The 16,013-nt window shown below is 39.9% G+C and overlaps 2 protein-coding genes across 3 annotated transcripts in view; one reads left to right on the top strand and one right to left on the bottom strand.

The window, feature by feature from the left end:
• snx17 (sorting nexin 17) overlaps positions 1 to 1,888 on the top strand; it is a 21,725-nt gene extending 19,837 nt beyond the window's left edge. Inside the window, exon 15 of the mRNA XM_014990784.2 lies at positions 37 to 1,888. Within this exon, the coding sequence (XP_014846270.2) occupies positions 37 to 156 (120 nt within the window). The 3' untranslated portion in view covers positions 157 to 1,888. The remainder of the gene's footprint in view (positions 1 to 36) is intronic.
• On the bottom strand, positions 1,789 to 16,013 carry znf513a (zinc finger protein 513a). Of its 2 annotated transcripts, XM_014990783.2 has the most exons (5): positions 15,803 to 15,941; positions 12,717 to 12,826; positions 11,018 to 11,149; positions 6,895 to 7,692; positions 1,789 to 6,150 (listed from the first exon to the last, which is right to left on the bottom strand). In XM_014990783.2, exons 2-5 carry the CDS (start codon positions 12,754 to 12,756, stop codon positions 5,201 to 5,203), a joined length of 1,920 nt encoding a protein of 639 aa, XP_014846269.2. In that variant the 5' UTR covers positions 12,757 to 12,826; positions 15,803 to 15,941; the 3' UTR covers positions 1,789 to 5,200. The 2 variants fall into 2 exon arrangements, with proteins under 2 accessions (XP_014846269.2, XP_014846267.2); XM_014990781.2 differs by lacking the exon at positions 12,717 to 12,826 and having other exon boundaries at positions 15,803 to 16,013.

Below are 16,013 nucleotides of genomic sequence, written 5' to 3'. Positions count from 1 at the left end.
CACTCTAATTTGTTTGCACTTTTTATTTTTGTCCAGACCAAGCTGAATTCGGTGTCTCTCAGAGGGATCAGTGCGTCCAACTCTGCAAACGACATCAGCGGCGACGACTTTCACGGCAACTACGCTTTCGAGGGAATCGGCGATGATGACCTGTAACGCGCAAATTGCCCCGCTTCCATTCTTCACTTCACCAGTAACGACTAAAGCAACAAAGATCACAAGCTGAACTGAGCCGAGCGATCCACACGAGGCGGTCCACGTCTGCAAGATTGTAGCTTCTTCCCGGAGAACTTGCTGCCTTAAAGCTCTCATTTACTCTTCCACCGCCATTTGCTCTTTTAGACTCTAAAAGGCTCGCCCCGATTAGTTTTAGTTAGAATCATTCCATTAAGACTTTTTAAGTTGTATCGATTTTTACATGAGGAAAACATTTCAAGTGGGCTGCATGCTCCATCTCCGACCAGAGCCAAATGTTTGTTTGTGTGTGTAATGTGCAGACCTGCCACTAGTGATTATATCCCAGAACAGGGAGGAGAATATATAGTGGTTGCAAATGTGTTAAAATATATCTCACAACTACAGAAAATTTAGACCAGCTGGTTCGCCATATAGATCGGTGTTTGGCTTTTAAACCCATGCTTCTAAAATGTTTCCTGCTACTCTTGTGCCAAATTATGAAAAAAAAAAAAAAAAAAGTCCAGTTAGAAGAGGTGCCACTTCTCCTGCCTTCGGAAGCAGTCCGATGCCTTAACTTGTCACTCGCCGTAGGTTGAGAGCAAACATTTCAAACAACTAGAATCTTGCAGAAGTTGATGGAAGGTTAATCAAATTGGTGGAGCTGCTTGCCCATCATTTTTGCACAGTATTAACAGTTGAGCTGAAATTTTTGAGCTGAGGCTCAAGTGTGACGGTAAAAACATGAAAATCCATTTTATTTAGTTTTTGTTTGCAGGTTTTTCAAGGTTTCTCATTAATGCCAAATTATAGTTTACTAAAGCATTTTGCACAAAAATAATAAAAAAAACAAACAGATTATGATAATGTCACTTTTTATATTCTGTACTTGCAAGTAAGCATTCTGAACATGTACTAATATCTGTATCATTGCTTATTGTAATCGAATGGCTTAAATATAATCTAAGCTGTATGAAACAAAGTCTACATGGACCAACGTTGATCATGTTTACGTGATGTTGGGGGGACGTCTTGGTTTAAATCGAGTGTTTACAAATTTATCGTGATTTTTCTGTCTTGTTCTTTTCTGACAAATGATCCTGAGGGGAATGTTCTTTGAATTATTGTGATTTGTTGGTTGTTTCAATCATGTTGAATGTTTTTAATTAAAAAGAATGGTGCTTCGAAGTGGCTAATGTAATCACAGTTGCTGTAATGAACAAAGTTTCTACAGAGTAGGCAACAGATTGACCATATCTCACTGATTTAAAATAAAAAACGACAAAAAACAAAGTATCATGCCGCCGCTGTTGTCTCGGTGAGTTATGAGGCCATTAAATGTAAATCAGTGCCAACAGATCAACAGCTTTATTCTTACTGGTAACTGGAACGACAAATGATGTAAATGTTTTCATCCTTCGGCTGCTTTGATTCTTTTTACTCCCCTCTGCTTTTTATAGATAGGTCAATAACAACTGAGGTCTTTTTTTAAAATTTTTTTTATTTTCTCCTTTACCTGTCACTTCAGAGTTCACAGCGCTGCAAGATCCTGATTGTTGGTAAATGTGTACGTGCCAAATCTTAAAGTGTTTTCTTTTTCTTTTCTTTCCCCCCCCCCCCCCCCCATCAGTGTCATTTCAACATAAATGTCAAAATTCATGAATAATCATCAGATGTCCAGATGCTAAAATAAACTCAAAAGATTCAGACCGTGTGACTCGTTTTACATCGTTTTTACCCGGCAGTCATGCCAAAACCGGTGGAAATAAACCAGTTTGTTGAACAATTTATTTTAGATTTCACCTTTTTGGTTTATACTTAAAACTGCAGTATGTAACTTTAATGATTAAAAAAAAACATTACAACTCACTATGTTGCAATAAAATAAGGATAATCTGAAAAAAAAAAAAAAAAAATCAAGCTCCTCTGCCTAATCCCTGTGGTCCTACTGCCATCTGCAGACATACGCCACTCTGTTAGAAACAACCAATCAGAGACAGGAGGAGGGTTTTAGTGCTGTCAATCATCGCCCTGTTGCTCTCTGCTAGCCTTCATCTAGGTTCCCACACAAGTCAGCAGGGATTGCACCAGCTAATTAGCATGGCCACTGATCACGAGTAAACAGTATTTCTGTAATGGCAAGTTGTTTCTCTGCCATTAGCACATTCAGCAGCGTGTATTCAGCAGCGTGTACATTAGCATTATTGGACACGCTGCTATACATTAGTGTGGCTCTGACAGGTTATTTCTGACTGGAAACGGTGCATTGACTGAGGAACTTGACTTTTTTCAGGTTTTTTTTGTTGTCACGTTTCGCTGTCACAACATGGCGACAGTTGTAATAAATATGTAAATAATATATACATTGTTTATAAAAGTTACAAACTATGGCAATTAACCACCATTTAACCACTCAACATGGAGAGTAAAGTTTTCAACATTAGAATTTTTATTTTGAAAATAAAATATACCCCTTCCCTCAGACGTATCTGTTCAGACATGCAGATTGTATTATTGAGGTTACTTTGCCCATAAAAGCTGAAACAAGTTGTAGTTGTGATGAGCAAAACAGACAAATTTGATTGTGTGACCAAATGCTACGCTTCGTGCAAAACAAAGACAACAAAACAGACGATTAGCTCGATGTTTTACATCCAACGATGCGTATTCCAGGTATTTATTTCAAACTCCTCATTTAAGGCATTAATGACGTCGTCGTAAAAACAGAAACAGCCCACCTGCGGGAAATATAAATCCGTGGGCTCATTGTGACATGTCGGGTTTGCAACCTGGAAAATGTCTCCCTTGCATAAAATAGTCATTCACAAACACTTAACATTAAATCACAGTTCTTATTTTCCAAACATGGCAGCTAAATGACACGGCACAGTCAAAGAAAAAAAATGCACGTCTGAGATGTGCATTACAGCCACATTAGAGAAATAAAACTATCACGTGTTCACATGCTTTCTTATTTGATTAATCTCTTTTCAGGTTAAAAGAAAAAAGAAATCTCACAGTAAATAGCAAACGAAATTAAAGCAGAGGTCTTCCGTTGAAAGACTGTCGTCAATGAAATGTGTTGCTAAGCTGTAAAAAGTTACTGATATGTTAGGAGAAGAAATGAACCTGAAACATTGCAGAAAACTAATCTCTAGGCTGCATGTAAAGTATTTAAATCAATGCTTCACCTGGCAATACACTGTTCTTTATCTCAGTTATACTTATGCTAGTGGTCGTCTCCCCTTCTCCGGATTTTATTTTTCATTTTATTTTCTGTTTTTTTTTTGTTTTTTTTACTTTTTTTGGTAGGCTCCACCACATAGAGAGGAGCCGGTTGAGGCGGCTTGGTGATCTGGTTAGCATGCTTTCTCGAAGATAATGGATGGATGGCTCCTGGTATATATATACTGAACTATTTCACAGGGAAACCATTGGATAAAATAAGAACATATCAATCTGGATGTGAGATCAATTATTGCCTGCAGCACAACTGTAAGTCTTTTTTTTTTCTGCTTATTGGCTCCGTGTCGATGCTAATGACCCGGTTTCACCACTGAGCTCTGCAAACAATGAGTACATCTAAATGGTGCGGAGAGCGGAAACTATGCTATCTAAAGTGACTGCAAGTGAGCACGAAAGGAAGAGCAGGAGAATATTATACCAGAAAGCAGCGTGTGGACGATTTAAAGCAAAAAAAAAGAAAAAAAAAAGGAAAGCGTCTGAATTGAAGGCAAGAAGTACGCCGAGTATTGTGTGAACAAACGCTGATCGATTTCACAATTAGCTATACACGTTTTAAGTCTTTAATTTATTGCTTTAATTTTGTTTCAAGTTGGCACTTTTGGATCAGCAGTAACGACGAAAAAAAAAAAATCGATATAAACGACACTGAGCGATACGGTATTTTTATACGAGGAAATGCCCCGTTACAACAATCCTAAAGGCTGGACCTAAAGTAACAGAACAACAAGTTTAACTTTATTTAGTCGAGAGCTAATCTACTTATACTCAGAGGAACACGGAGCTCTATAGATGTCAGAATTATTGAGCTTCAATAAGCACGGGATAAAAATTGTTTGTAGAAGATTCTAGACCAATGACTGGAAGCCGAAGACGCCCCATCAACATGCTCCACATGCATTTATGGTGCTAAATTAAGCCTTAACACATTTCTTTACTTTTACAGACAAAGCGTAGGAGATTTTGGCAAAAAGAAAAAAAAAATGAAGTAAATAAAAATTGACTATTTGAGTGAGGGCAGCATTGTTTAAATTACTGGCACATTCATAAAGACAAACACAATATCTGTACTATTAAATAGCACTTTGATAGCATTACATACGGCAATCTGAAGGCATATCACTAACGGAGATTGAACTTGAGTAAAAACAACAAAACAAAAAAAAAGCACAATAAAGTCGTCTCCAGAAGCCATCTGCTTAAAAGATGCACTGTCCGGTTCTGGGTCGGTACAAAATTGTCACACTTAAGAATAAAAATGTCATTTAGAAGAAAAGAACCAAACTGACTCAGTACCAATTTGATTTCATTTGCGTTTAAAATGAACCAAAAATAACTAACTTGTGCATTAAAAATGTTTTAATGACTTGTCAGGGCAGCTCAAGCAGACAAGGGAAGGAGTCCCACAAGGATGGCGATATTTGGTCGTGTCATCGTTCAAATGACAACATGCGTGTAGCGTGAGTGAAATATCCGTATCTGATTACACAGTGAGACAGAAAACTTCCACAGAGTTCCCTTTTTTACCCTGACATGAAAAAATGAAGAAAAAAAAAAAAACACTGTAGAAAATAAACACTCAAACCAAAAAGGCATAAAAATAATTGAAAAAACGAATTCCTAACTCTGCCAGATTCCACTTACTGAACAATTAGCAGCCATGGAAGAGATCCGACGTGACACTGAGAGATAGACGCACGTTAAATCCATAAAAAGGCTCAGTGAAAACAATCGAAACAAGTTGCTGGTAGCTTAGTTTTGCTGTGTTAGGAATTATGCAACCTTAAGTTTGCAGCTTGAGTGTACAGCCAGCCCCGGCCTCCCGCGGCATGTACTGCATATCGGCTCCGACTTCTTTTCTGTGAGTCTGAATGCCGCCTCCCATCACTTTCCTCCTGTCCTCCTCCACGTCGGTGCCGATCATGGGAACTTTCACCCAGCCGTCAGTGGCCACGCCGTGTTTTTTCTGGTGTCTTTTGTAGTTGTCCCAGTGGCCGGTGGTGTAGCCGCACTCCTGACACTTGTACGGCTTCTCGCCGGTGTGCCGCAGCATGTGCCGCTTCAGGTTCATGCTCTGGTTGCAGCTGTAGTTGCACACGGGGCACTGGAAGGGCTTGGCGCCCGAGTGGACGCGCTGGTGGCGCTTGAGGTTGGCCAGATTCCCGCAGGCGTAGTCGCACAGATGGCACTTGTAGGGCTTCTCTCCCGTGTGCACCCTGTGGTGGCGCTTGAGGTTGTCGAAGTGCGCCGAGGCGTAGTCGCACTGGGGGCACTTGTACGGCTTCTCGCCGCTGTGAGTCTTCATGTGGCGCGCCAAGTGGTTGGGGTAGTGGGTGAGGAAGGGGCAGGCGGCGCAGGTGTAGACCTTGTCACTGCGCTCACCGGGGCTGTTCGGAGACGATGAGGAGTCCTTGGTCAGCATTTCAAGGGTACACTTGGCACAAATCTGGGCTGAGGAGCCGTCCTCGTCCTCCAGGACGACCCCGCATAGCCGGCAGGTAAAAGGGAAAAGTGGAGTCGGGAGCGCTGCGCCTTCGGCCACGGCCCCTCGAGTAGTCCTGCTGCTACCGCTGCCGGTCATCTCCAGCAGAGAGGGAGGCTGGTGGCCAGGAGCTGGGTTGGACGCAGGGATGGGGGGAGGAGATGCTCCCTTCAAGTTATCAAAGACCGACAGGTAGTCACTGTTCTGGGCCCCCAAACTCAGGTTAGAGGTTGGCCTTGCAACCTCAGAGACTTTGGGGGCAAAAAAACAAACAAACAAAAAGAAAAAAGTTACAGAGCGAGTTATTAAGTCATATGAAATATATTTCAAGACAGTTATAGTAACAATTGAAAGTGCTTTGCAAAAACATTTATATCCCTTTAAAGCTGCATTATTTAACTTTTATTAAAAAAAAAATGTTTTCTACACTTTTAAAACTGACAGTATGACATGAGAAAGGTAATCTGTGAAATATTTTTATTTTTTAAGCTTCTCTGGCTCCTCCCAGTGGTCCATTTACAGAAATACACCCGTGCCAGTCAGAAACAGCCAATCAGAGCCAGGAGCTATACAGCTCCTCCCCCACATCAGAGCCTGCTGTTAACTAGCTAGCAGGGCCGCTGATGACACCGAGTAAACATTAATCTTTAACATCCTGCAAACATTAAGTTGTTTCTGTGCCTTTAGGACATTAAGCAGCGTGTACACACGGTTGACTGACAGCATTAAGACCCTTCAATTCTGGCTCTGATTGGTTGCTTCTGACCAAGCTGTGTATTGCTACAGATGGCAGTAGGACCACAGGGTGAAGGCTTAGGAGTTTGATTTTTTCATCCAATCAGATCAGATATGGTAGCAGTTTTAACAAACTTGCAAAAAACATATTTTTTTTAATAAAAGTTAATTACAATTATGTTACAACCAACTTCAATTAAGTTGATTTTTTATTTTTTTTGTGTGTGTTGTCCAATAGTTAAAATTACAGGAAGTCTTACCTGAAGCACCAGTCACTTCCTCATTGGGTCTTTGCTCACTCCCAGGTCTCTTCAGGCTGTTGTGGCCACACACAGGTTGAGGTGGAGCGTCCTGCCCCACCCCTGCAGAGTGCATCTGGGGCAAATTAGGCACATGCATGCGCTGGTGCCTCTTGAGGTTTCCAAGGGAACTGCAGGCGAAAGCGCACGTCTCACATTTGTAGGGTTTTTCCCCAGTGTGGATGCGCAAGTGTCTCTGCAGGTTCACCAGCTGGGCTGAGGCGTAAGTGCACAGAGGGCAGTTGAAGGGCTTCTCCCCGTTGTGCGTCTTCATGTGACGCTTCACGTGGTTGGCATAGCGAGAGGAGAAGCCACAGAGGTGGCACGAGTGCTGCTTGAGCAGTCTGTCCTCGGCGGACAGTTCTTCCTTGTCGCCCACCCCGTTCCCCAAGCCCTCGCAATCAGGCTGGGAATTCGTACGAATCTGCAAACCGGAGCGAACCCCGCCGCCGCTCCCGAAAGGAGAGCAGAAGTCTGAGCTTTTCGCCTCCCTGGAGGCTTTGCAACACCTAAGGCAGTAAGGCCCAACCAGGTCCATGCCCGGGCCGAGAGGTTCGTCGCGGAGCTGTCCGCAGACCCTACAGGAAAGGTAAGGAGGAAACATTGGCTCGGATTGAGTCCCTCGGCTCTGGCATTCCCTCCTGTTGTCGGCTGTGCTGCGCGAGTTGTCCGTTTCACTTTCCATACTGAGCTGGCTGTAGGAAGAGCTCTCCTCATCACCCAGAGGACACACGGAGAAACCGATCTCAGCAGCTACTTCTATAAAACAAAAAACAAACACATTTCATCCTAAAGGCCCACAAAGTGAATACAACTCTCACAAATGTGCACAGCTTAAAAAAACAAACAAAAAAAAAAAAACAACATGATTTTGAGATGAAGTTTGAAGAACAAACACAATGCAGTTAAAGTCTTTTTTTTTAGATTCCATTTACATTCCTTATTAAGAAAGTATTTTCTATGGGACACTGCTGTTTGCATAAGTGCTCCATAAAAGTGGCTCCCAGTTCAACAGACAGTACAAAACTACATTTGTTATGATTCCATCTACCGTATCCTAAAGAAGTGTTTACACGCCTTGAATTTCTCCTATTGAGCCGTAAACTTCTGCTGCTTTTACTGAGATTTTCTGTGATCAATCAACACATTGTAAGGCGGCATACAATTCTAAAAAGGTTTTCATTTTTACCCCCAACAAATATTAACCTAGATAGAGTGCAAAGTTTTTAATCAATTTAATCACAAAAAATAAAATTCCTTTTCCCACAGGTACAACAAGGACACTTTCTGTCACTTTATGGCTTGCGGAAAACTACAAACATGACTACGTCTTAATTTCTTTCAACCTCTGCTGCCTTCTTACTTCTCTTCTTTAAAGAACGTATCCGTGGAATGTTAATGGAGGTTAAGAGTTGTTCTTTCAACACCTGAGCTGCAAATCGCTGCAGCTCCCCTGGTGACAGCCCAGTCCTTTTGGCTGCTTCTCCTGCTAAAGCTGGGTGTGCGGTTCTACCACGACGACTCTTTAAGCAAACTTGGATGATATGAGTTATGAGATTTAATTTTCCCTTGGGATGAAATGTTTTTGGATTTGAATGTCTTAATTGAAAAGCTCCATTAATACCAAAAACAAATTACTTGTTTATTAATTGTTTGCGCTGAACTTCTACAGGGCTAGCAGAGTAAAGGGGGGCAAACACAATGCAAACCAACATTTTTCAGATTTTTAATTTTAGATCATTGTGAAAAGCGCTGCTCCTTTTTCTCTCCACTTCACAATTATGCACTATTTGTTTGTTGGTCTATTATTTAAAGCCCCAGTATATTACATACATACATACATTTATGGTTCTAACATGACAAAAGTAGGAAAAATCTAATGAACAGGAATACTCTTAGTAATCAGACGGTGCATATATTAACCAAACGGTGTGGCTGCATAGAGTGAAACGAGCCAGCTCTTCCTTTTCCACTACGTTACGGTGAGCCTTCACTATGTTCATGTCACTTCAACCGTCTTAAGACTTAGCTATGATAATTCCTATGGACATGTTCAAACAAGCTCGGCTGCTTTCACCGTTTCTGGAATTAAAACCTGAGCACAGAATTCATTTCAAACTTCAGTGTGCACAGCGGAGGCATTCAGGGCGGGGTTGGCACTTTGCCACACACACAGCTACACAGACAATGTTGAGTGTAGAAAACGGATAAAAAAATAAAACAGATTAAAGAGAAGAGGTGGAAAAGTAAATGTAATGACATTTTTGAACATTAAAAACTCACTCCCTTAAGTGATAACTTGTAGCAAAGAAAAAAAAAAAAAAAAAAAACTTTCAGGCAGACAAAGCCTCACTTCACAGTAAAATCCTTTTAGTGAATGAAATGATACTCACAGACTAAGCCGAGTGTATTTTTAGAGGTAGGAAAATCTATTTCTCCCAGACGGTGGAGTAAAAAGATTCAATGCTTTGACGTGCCGACCTCTCGAGGGCCGAACGAGCAGGACCGAGACCACCTTCCTCTCCAGATGCTGAAGCACAAAGTGAGGAAGGCGAGATCTGGAGCCGGCCTTTTATCCCGGCCCATGGAAACCCCTCATGGATGATTACCAGGCCTAATGATAATGATGATGACTGCAATGGTGAGGCTGCTGCTTCTGATGATGATGATAATGATGATGATGATGATGATGATGATGAGGGCAGATGATGATGATGATGATGATGAGGGCAGAAGATGATGATGATGATGGGGAAACGATAATGGAGGTAGAGTAGCGTGAGCAGAGGCAGCACATGATGATGAATAAATGCCTTCTCATGATGATGTCCTTGATGGTAATGGTCCCGTCTTTATGTCCCTTATATAACGTTCGCGTCTCGGCTCCTTCTTTCGCTTTCTCGTTTTTCAGTTCACTCGGTCTGACAAACAGCCACGCAGCGAAATGTGTGCTGCCTGTTACACGCCATCGCCAAAAACTGCAGCGATGTAGGTGGAAAGCATAACAAATAGGAAAAAAAAAAAAAAGAAACAAAACAAAGAAACAACCAGACTAACAAATGAATAAAAACACCGAGGTCGTGTGTCAATCCTTTCGGTTTGTGAGACGAGACAAAACAGAACCCAAAGTTCAAGAGAACAAAAAGTGGAAAGGCTTCGAAAGAAATCCGTGAGCCGCCGTCTTTTGTTCTTACAACTGGGTTTCAAACCACAAAAGATTAAAGCAATACTTCATATGACAATATTTTTTCCCCCTGACATTAATAAATTATAGGATGTATTGATCACCTTACTAAATTTCGGTAAACGTTGGAACTTCTAATTACATGCCAATTAATTAGTTGTCCAAAGGCTGAGAAATCATTAAAAACATAATTTTTTTTTCACCTTTTGGAACAATGTGTTTTGCCCTTTCTGTTATGGAAAGACAGTTTTCTCTTCAGACACAAGAACACTTTTTAAGAAATGGCAGCTTATCAATTGATCGTTAGTCAATCGTTTACCAGTTAACTTTAGATGAACTCATTAATCAATAACTTTCATCCAGTACAACGCATCCAGTTTAATTTTCACCATTATAATTAAAAAAAACGTTTTAAATCAGAAGTCATCTTCAGCATCATTAGCAGGCTGTAGCCTAACTCATCATTTTAAAACCTCGCATTCAAGTTTTTTATGACTTGTCTGACATCAAATATTCAATTTTGCAACTGGGAATCTAAAATGAAGCAGCGAAAAACTTACAAGAGTTGGAGACGTCTTCAACACCAAATGACTGCAATGGAGAGGGTGAAGCTAAACCAGATTTCCTCTAGAAATATGTTGCGTTTTAATATTTCAAGATAAAGCCTGGACATACAAATATTTGTCAATAGTTGTTTTTTTCAAACTTACCCGCACCGTAAAAACCAATCAATTCAAACTCAACATATTCCAGACATTGTAGAAACCCTGGTTTTATGTTTAAATACGACATAAAACCAGACTCAGCTTTACGGTGATTTTCACCAGTTTGAGAATTTAAAAAACATAGACACAAACTCAGTTCCTAAAACATAGATAAATAAATAAAAGTCCCACAAACCTGCAAATTTTTCCAGGCCTAGAATTCTGTCGTGGTCTGCATCACCAAACACAAGGTCTTGTTCTAGAAGGAAGTCTGTGTCTAAGGGAAGGTTTCCAGGAGCGTCAGCAGCTACACCATCTTCAGAATCCACTGTGGTCAGAAAATAAATAAATAAATCATACATTTAATGGTTCGAAATATTTGAAACAGTCCACATAAAGCCTTTGGTGTTTTCTCCAAAGACACTAAGGTAAACAAAAACTGTTAACAGCGGCCGAATGTTGCTCTTTTATCGCAACTACACCAGATGACACCTTAAAATTTTACTTTGTAAAGATTTTATTACAGTTTCATAATGTAAAACTGACTCTTCCATAAAAATGACACCTCTAATTTAAGTCAACAAAATTACTGGCACCTACATACTGTAAAATACTAGTAAAATTGTAATGTTTTGAAGAAATTTTCCATTTTTACTTTACTTTTTTTTAGGTTGGTGAGAAATGTTTAACTAATCTGTGATTTTCTTTTCTCCCCGAAGGGTCTAAATGTGACATGATGCACTGAATTCTGTTTGCCACTCTTCAAAATAGGAAAGAGAAGAGACGACACTCTTTCAAGAAAGGCAGATGAGCGTTAAATCTTCTTACGACAGGAAATGGCTTCACTTGCCCATTTCTTCCTGGAGAAAAAGCGTATTTTTAACCACCCAAAATGTAGATATTTGTAATTTCCTAAATGCCACCGAGACTTAGATGAGACTTAAAGCTTGGGACACACTACATGACTTTCACAGTCTTTACAGATTTTGGAAAGACTGACGTCACGCTAACAGACCTGTTGAGGGATTACAGACTGAGATTTATCAAAACTAAGGCCAGGTAAACGCATCAAATTTCCAAGGGCAACAGTAAAACAGATCCATAGGTGGGGCTAAAAGAAGATACTTTCAAAATTTGTACAGGCTGTATTTCTGCGCCGACTCCCCTGCTTCTGGGCCGATTTCTTTTCGAAAGGTCCCGAGAGCGCTGGTGTGCATTTGCCTCTGCCAGGAAATCAAAACAACAGTTTTCAATGGACATTTCAGCAGGATAATGATCCAGAAAACTCCCCAAACTGAACAGAAACGGTTCACTGGACATAAAAAGTAAGTCCCCTGCATTAAATCCAATGGCAAACTTTTGGGTGAGCTGAAGAAAAAGAGAGCACAAGAGACGACCAAGGAGTTTGGATTATCTGTAAATATTGTTTTTACTTTACAAAAATCACGTATGGGAATACCAAGTTCTCTCCTAATGGTAAAAACGCAGTACAAAGAGGATGAAGACTACACAAAAGTCCTTAATCCAAAAAAAAACAAAAAAAAACTCAATATGTCAGAGGCACTGTTTGCGAAGAATATATCAAATACATCGGGTACATCTTCAAAATATAGCTCAATAATATAGTCATATTTTAATTTCACATCAAACTGCAAAAATGATCAAACACAGAACGAAAACAGCAAAATCTTACGTCTTCTAAAATCCTTCCTGAAGTCGTTTTTAAATAAGTTTGAGAACAGCCCAGTGGTAACTGAACAGCTGATCTTCGAGTCAATTTGATGTGAAGACATGGACCGAGAACAGAAACCGTTTCAAATGATGGTTCTGTTGTTCAGGACTTATGTAAAAACAACAATAACAGTCAACTTTAAGAAGATCCATAGAGCACCTACACTTGACTGGCTGTGGATTCTGCTGTTTTTTTCTTGGCATCTTCCGGTCAGCCTCTCTCTTCTGTCCAGCGTCTTCTTCCAGACTTCCACAACCATCAGCTCATTGTCATCTGTTCGGATAAAATATTTTGAAAGTATCCAATTCCCCCAATCAGCCACATCATTGTGCGCATGCACCCAACATCCGAGCTCCTCTCTAAAGGTCTGCGGTCCTGTCAGGCACCCACACATTTGCAGCAGCTCCCATAGATGACAGACGCTTGACTGGACTGAAATCTTTAACAATTTAAAGGCCTAGTCAATGTCTTTAATAGGCTTTGAAGGTCAAGCCACTCACATGCAAACTTAGATTTTTTTTATTCTGCATGATCAAATGCTCTCAATTATGCTACAGTCATGGAGAGCAGGAAGGCGTGGTGCTTGCATAATTAGCTAACGATTATTACAGTCCAGACGATTCTTCGCAATATGCCTGAGATGTGTATTAACACAGCAATAACAATAAGTTTGTGACATACTGTGCAGCCCTAGTGGGCACATTATCCTGACAAACGAGGGCGCTACCAGTAGGGAATACTGTTTTCCTTTAGGGAGTAACAATTTAAGTGAAACGTGGGAAAAAAACTGTGTCCAGAACTTAAAAATTTCCAAACAACTGTTTTTTGTTTTTTTTTAAATCCTCCAAAATGAGCCAGATTCTTCCAATGTGATGTGTTCAATTTAAAAAAAAAAAAAAAAAGATACACAGATCACAATGGCTGCACACCGCACACATTATTACCCAGAGCTACACAAACAAAAGCCATCTCATGTCTCAAAACTGAATGGGCTGTACTGTACGGACAGTGCCTTCAATAAGTACCTGTACCCCCTAACCTTTTCTCATGTTGTCATGATACGACAATCTATGATTTATTGAAAAGGGATCGACCAACACGTAATGGTGCAAAACTTAATAAGTTTCAAAAGTTTTTTTTTTTTTTGTACAAATAAAAATGCCTTTAGAAGTTACTTAATTACCAAATTAAGTCCAACTATGTATAATTTATTCTTAGTATAAGCTATTTTTTGAAGGCCTCCAATGTTTGCTTGATAATTTTAGCGAACAAGCAGCGTCATGAAGACAAAGACACACACCAGACAGGTCAAGCAGAAAGTTGTGGAGAAGTTTAAAGCAGGTTCAATGTATACAGAGATATACAAAGCATTTAGCATCTCACAGAGATCAATTCATTATTCTAAAATGAAAAAAATAAATAAATAAAAAATAAGAAAAGAAAAATGGCACAACTGTAAATCTACCAAGACATAGCAGTCTAATCAAACTAGCGCCCGGGGAAGGAGAGCATTAATCTGACAATAGGCCCATGGTGTCTCTGGAGGAGCTGCAAAGATCTTCAGCTCAAGTCAGAGAGCGAGAGAAGCTGTCTGCAGGACTTTCATGCACTCCACAAATCTGGCCACTTTTCCACCCTTTTGTGGAAAAGTACCAAGATGAAAGTGGGGCAGCAAAAATCTAGAAGGAAGTTTTCTGGTCAGAAAACCTCCTTGCCGATGTGGCCAGCATGCAAACCGCTATGTGCTGAAGAAAACTCACACTGCTTATATACGACCATGAGCACAACGTCCCTTACTGCGAGATACGGTGGGAGCAACATCATGCTGTGGACATAAATGTCTTTAGTAGCAATGGGGGGTTTGGCGGGGTTGGAGGGGAGCAATGCTGATGTGAAGATATATGGAATTGAACACAGGGTGATTCTGGAAGAAAACCTGCTCAAGACTTCAGATCGGGGAAGAGGATTAGCTTCCAACAGGCAGGAATGAGGAACTATCACGCAGTTCATCATGATATTTAAGGGAACAACAATAAAGTCTGCAAGGTTTCCTGACCTTATAGAAAAAATAAATAAATAAAATAATATATATATATTCCACTCTTGACTCCATGAGATCAGGAATAAAACAGTATATTTAAAACTATAATTAAATACAGCCCACAGTGGTGAACAAATAAAAACTGAACTACTGAATTTATTTGGTGTCCTGATGTACCTGATTGTTGTTCTTGTCCCAGCCATACAAGCTAGTGCTAATAACTACTTTTTTTAATCTTATTTATAATAAATGCTTTAAAAAAAGTAAATCACAAGATGCTTTTAAGTCCATTTTGCTCGTACTACACCCAGTACAACCCAACAATTGCCTCTATAATCTGTAATCTGTAACAGTAATTGGTCATTCCAAATTGCCCTTTAAAGGATGGATAGATTTTCATTTACATTGGAACCTGAGAAAAAAAGTTTGTTTTGTTTTTTTTTTAATTCATCTTAGGATCATTCAATTATAATCTTCACCAAGTAAAATTGACTTGGAGTTCCGTTTTCAAAACGTAAACAAAGTGATATTTCTAGCCATAAGAATAACCTCAACGGAACAATTTTGACTTTATAATATATTATAAAGTCATATAAAGTCATATAAAGTCAAGTCATATAAATGTGTATATCGAGAACAATAAACATCATCGTCTTTCTTGCCCGGTCTCAAGAATCTAGGATCAGTGCAATTTAAGGATCGCAAAGTATAAATTTGAGAAGGCAATTTAATATCAGAATAGTTCCCCCTCCCCGTAGTTTATGTTACCACGTTACAATGAACAAAGCTGAAACATAACAGCTGAAAAAAAGGGTATAAACCACTGCAGGGCGCATTCTCATTTCCATGTGGAGCATGTGCAGAGCGTAAACAAAAGCCATTAAGATGCTTCAGCAAAAATGGCTAACAGATTCGCTCTGGAATTGTAATACAGCATGAACAAATCTTGTACTAGGCAGTAAAACAAAGCTGAAATGCCTTTATTTACTGCAGGACACAATTGCACAATGCAAACATGAAAAAATGTCAGCAACGTTTCAGTGTCCGATGTTAACCAGTCCTATGAGAAGCTAAAATTAAAAGTGTCCTCGTTGTTGTGCAGTAATGAGTAACAAGAACCATCTTTAGTGAATATTTCAGCAGCAGAAAAACATAGTTAGCCGAATAGCTAATGTCAACTTCACTGGTTAGCTATCAAGCTAACTTACCTAGATACCGTAAATATTCCAGTCGAGGGGAAAGGTTTTTATCTGCGGTAAATTGTTCATTAGACGAGAAGAATATTTCCTCAAACACCCGACATCTGTAGATCCGCCATGTCTTCATGGGCTGCGGTGACAAAGAAAGGCAATTAATGGTATTTTTCATAACTTAATTGATTTTCTGACTCGCCTGTAAGCCAACGGTAACAACAACTAC

This window comes from Poecilia mexicana, unplaced genomic scaffold, assembly GCF_051168715.1.
Source record: "Poecilia mexicana isolate PSO_F unplaced genomic scaffold, ASM5116871v1 scaffold_21, whole genome shotgun sequence".
In the NCBI taxonomy this organism is placed as follows: Eukaryota; Metazoa; Chordata; class Actinopteri; order Cyprinodontiformes; family Poeciliidae; genus Poecilia; species Poecilia mexicana.
This window is presented reverse-complemented; position numbering and strand designations above follow the sequence as displayed.

Excerpts from the sequence above, each read along its gene's own strand:
- znf513a (XM_014990781.2), bottom strand. The coding sequence starts at position 15,962 with ATGAAAAATACCATTAATTGCCTTTCTTTGTCACCGCAGCCCATGAAG. Across the intron at positions 7,693-11,017 it reads AGGCCTGGAAAAATTTGCAG|AAGTAGCTGCTGAGATCGGT; the intron begins GTTTGTGGGACT and ends TTTGTTTTATAG. Across the intron at positions 6,151-6,894 it reads GGAAGTGACTGGTGCTTCAG|TCTCTGAGGTTGCAAGGCCA; the intron begins GTAAGACTTCCT and ends TTGCCCCCAAAG.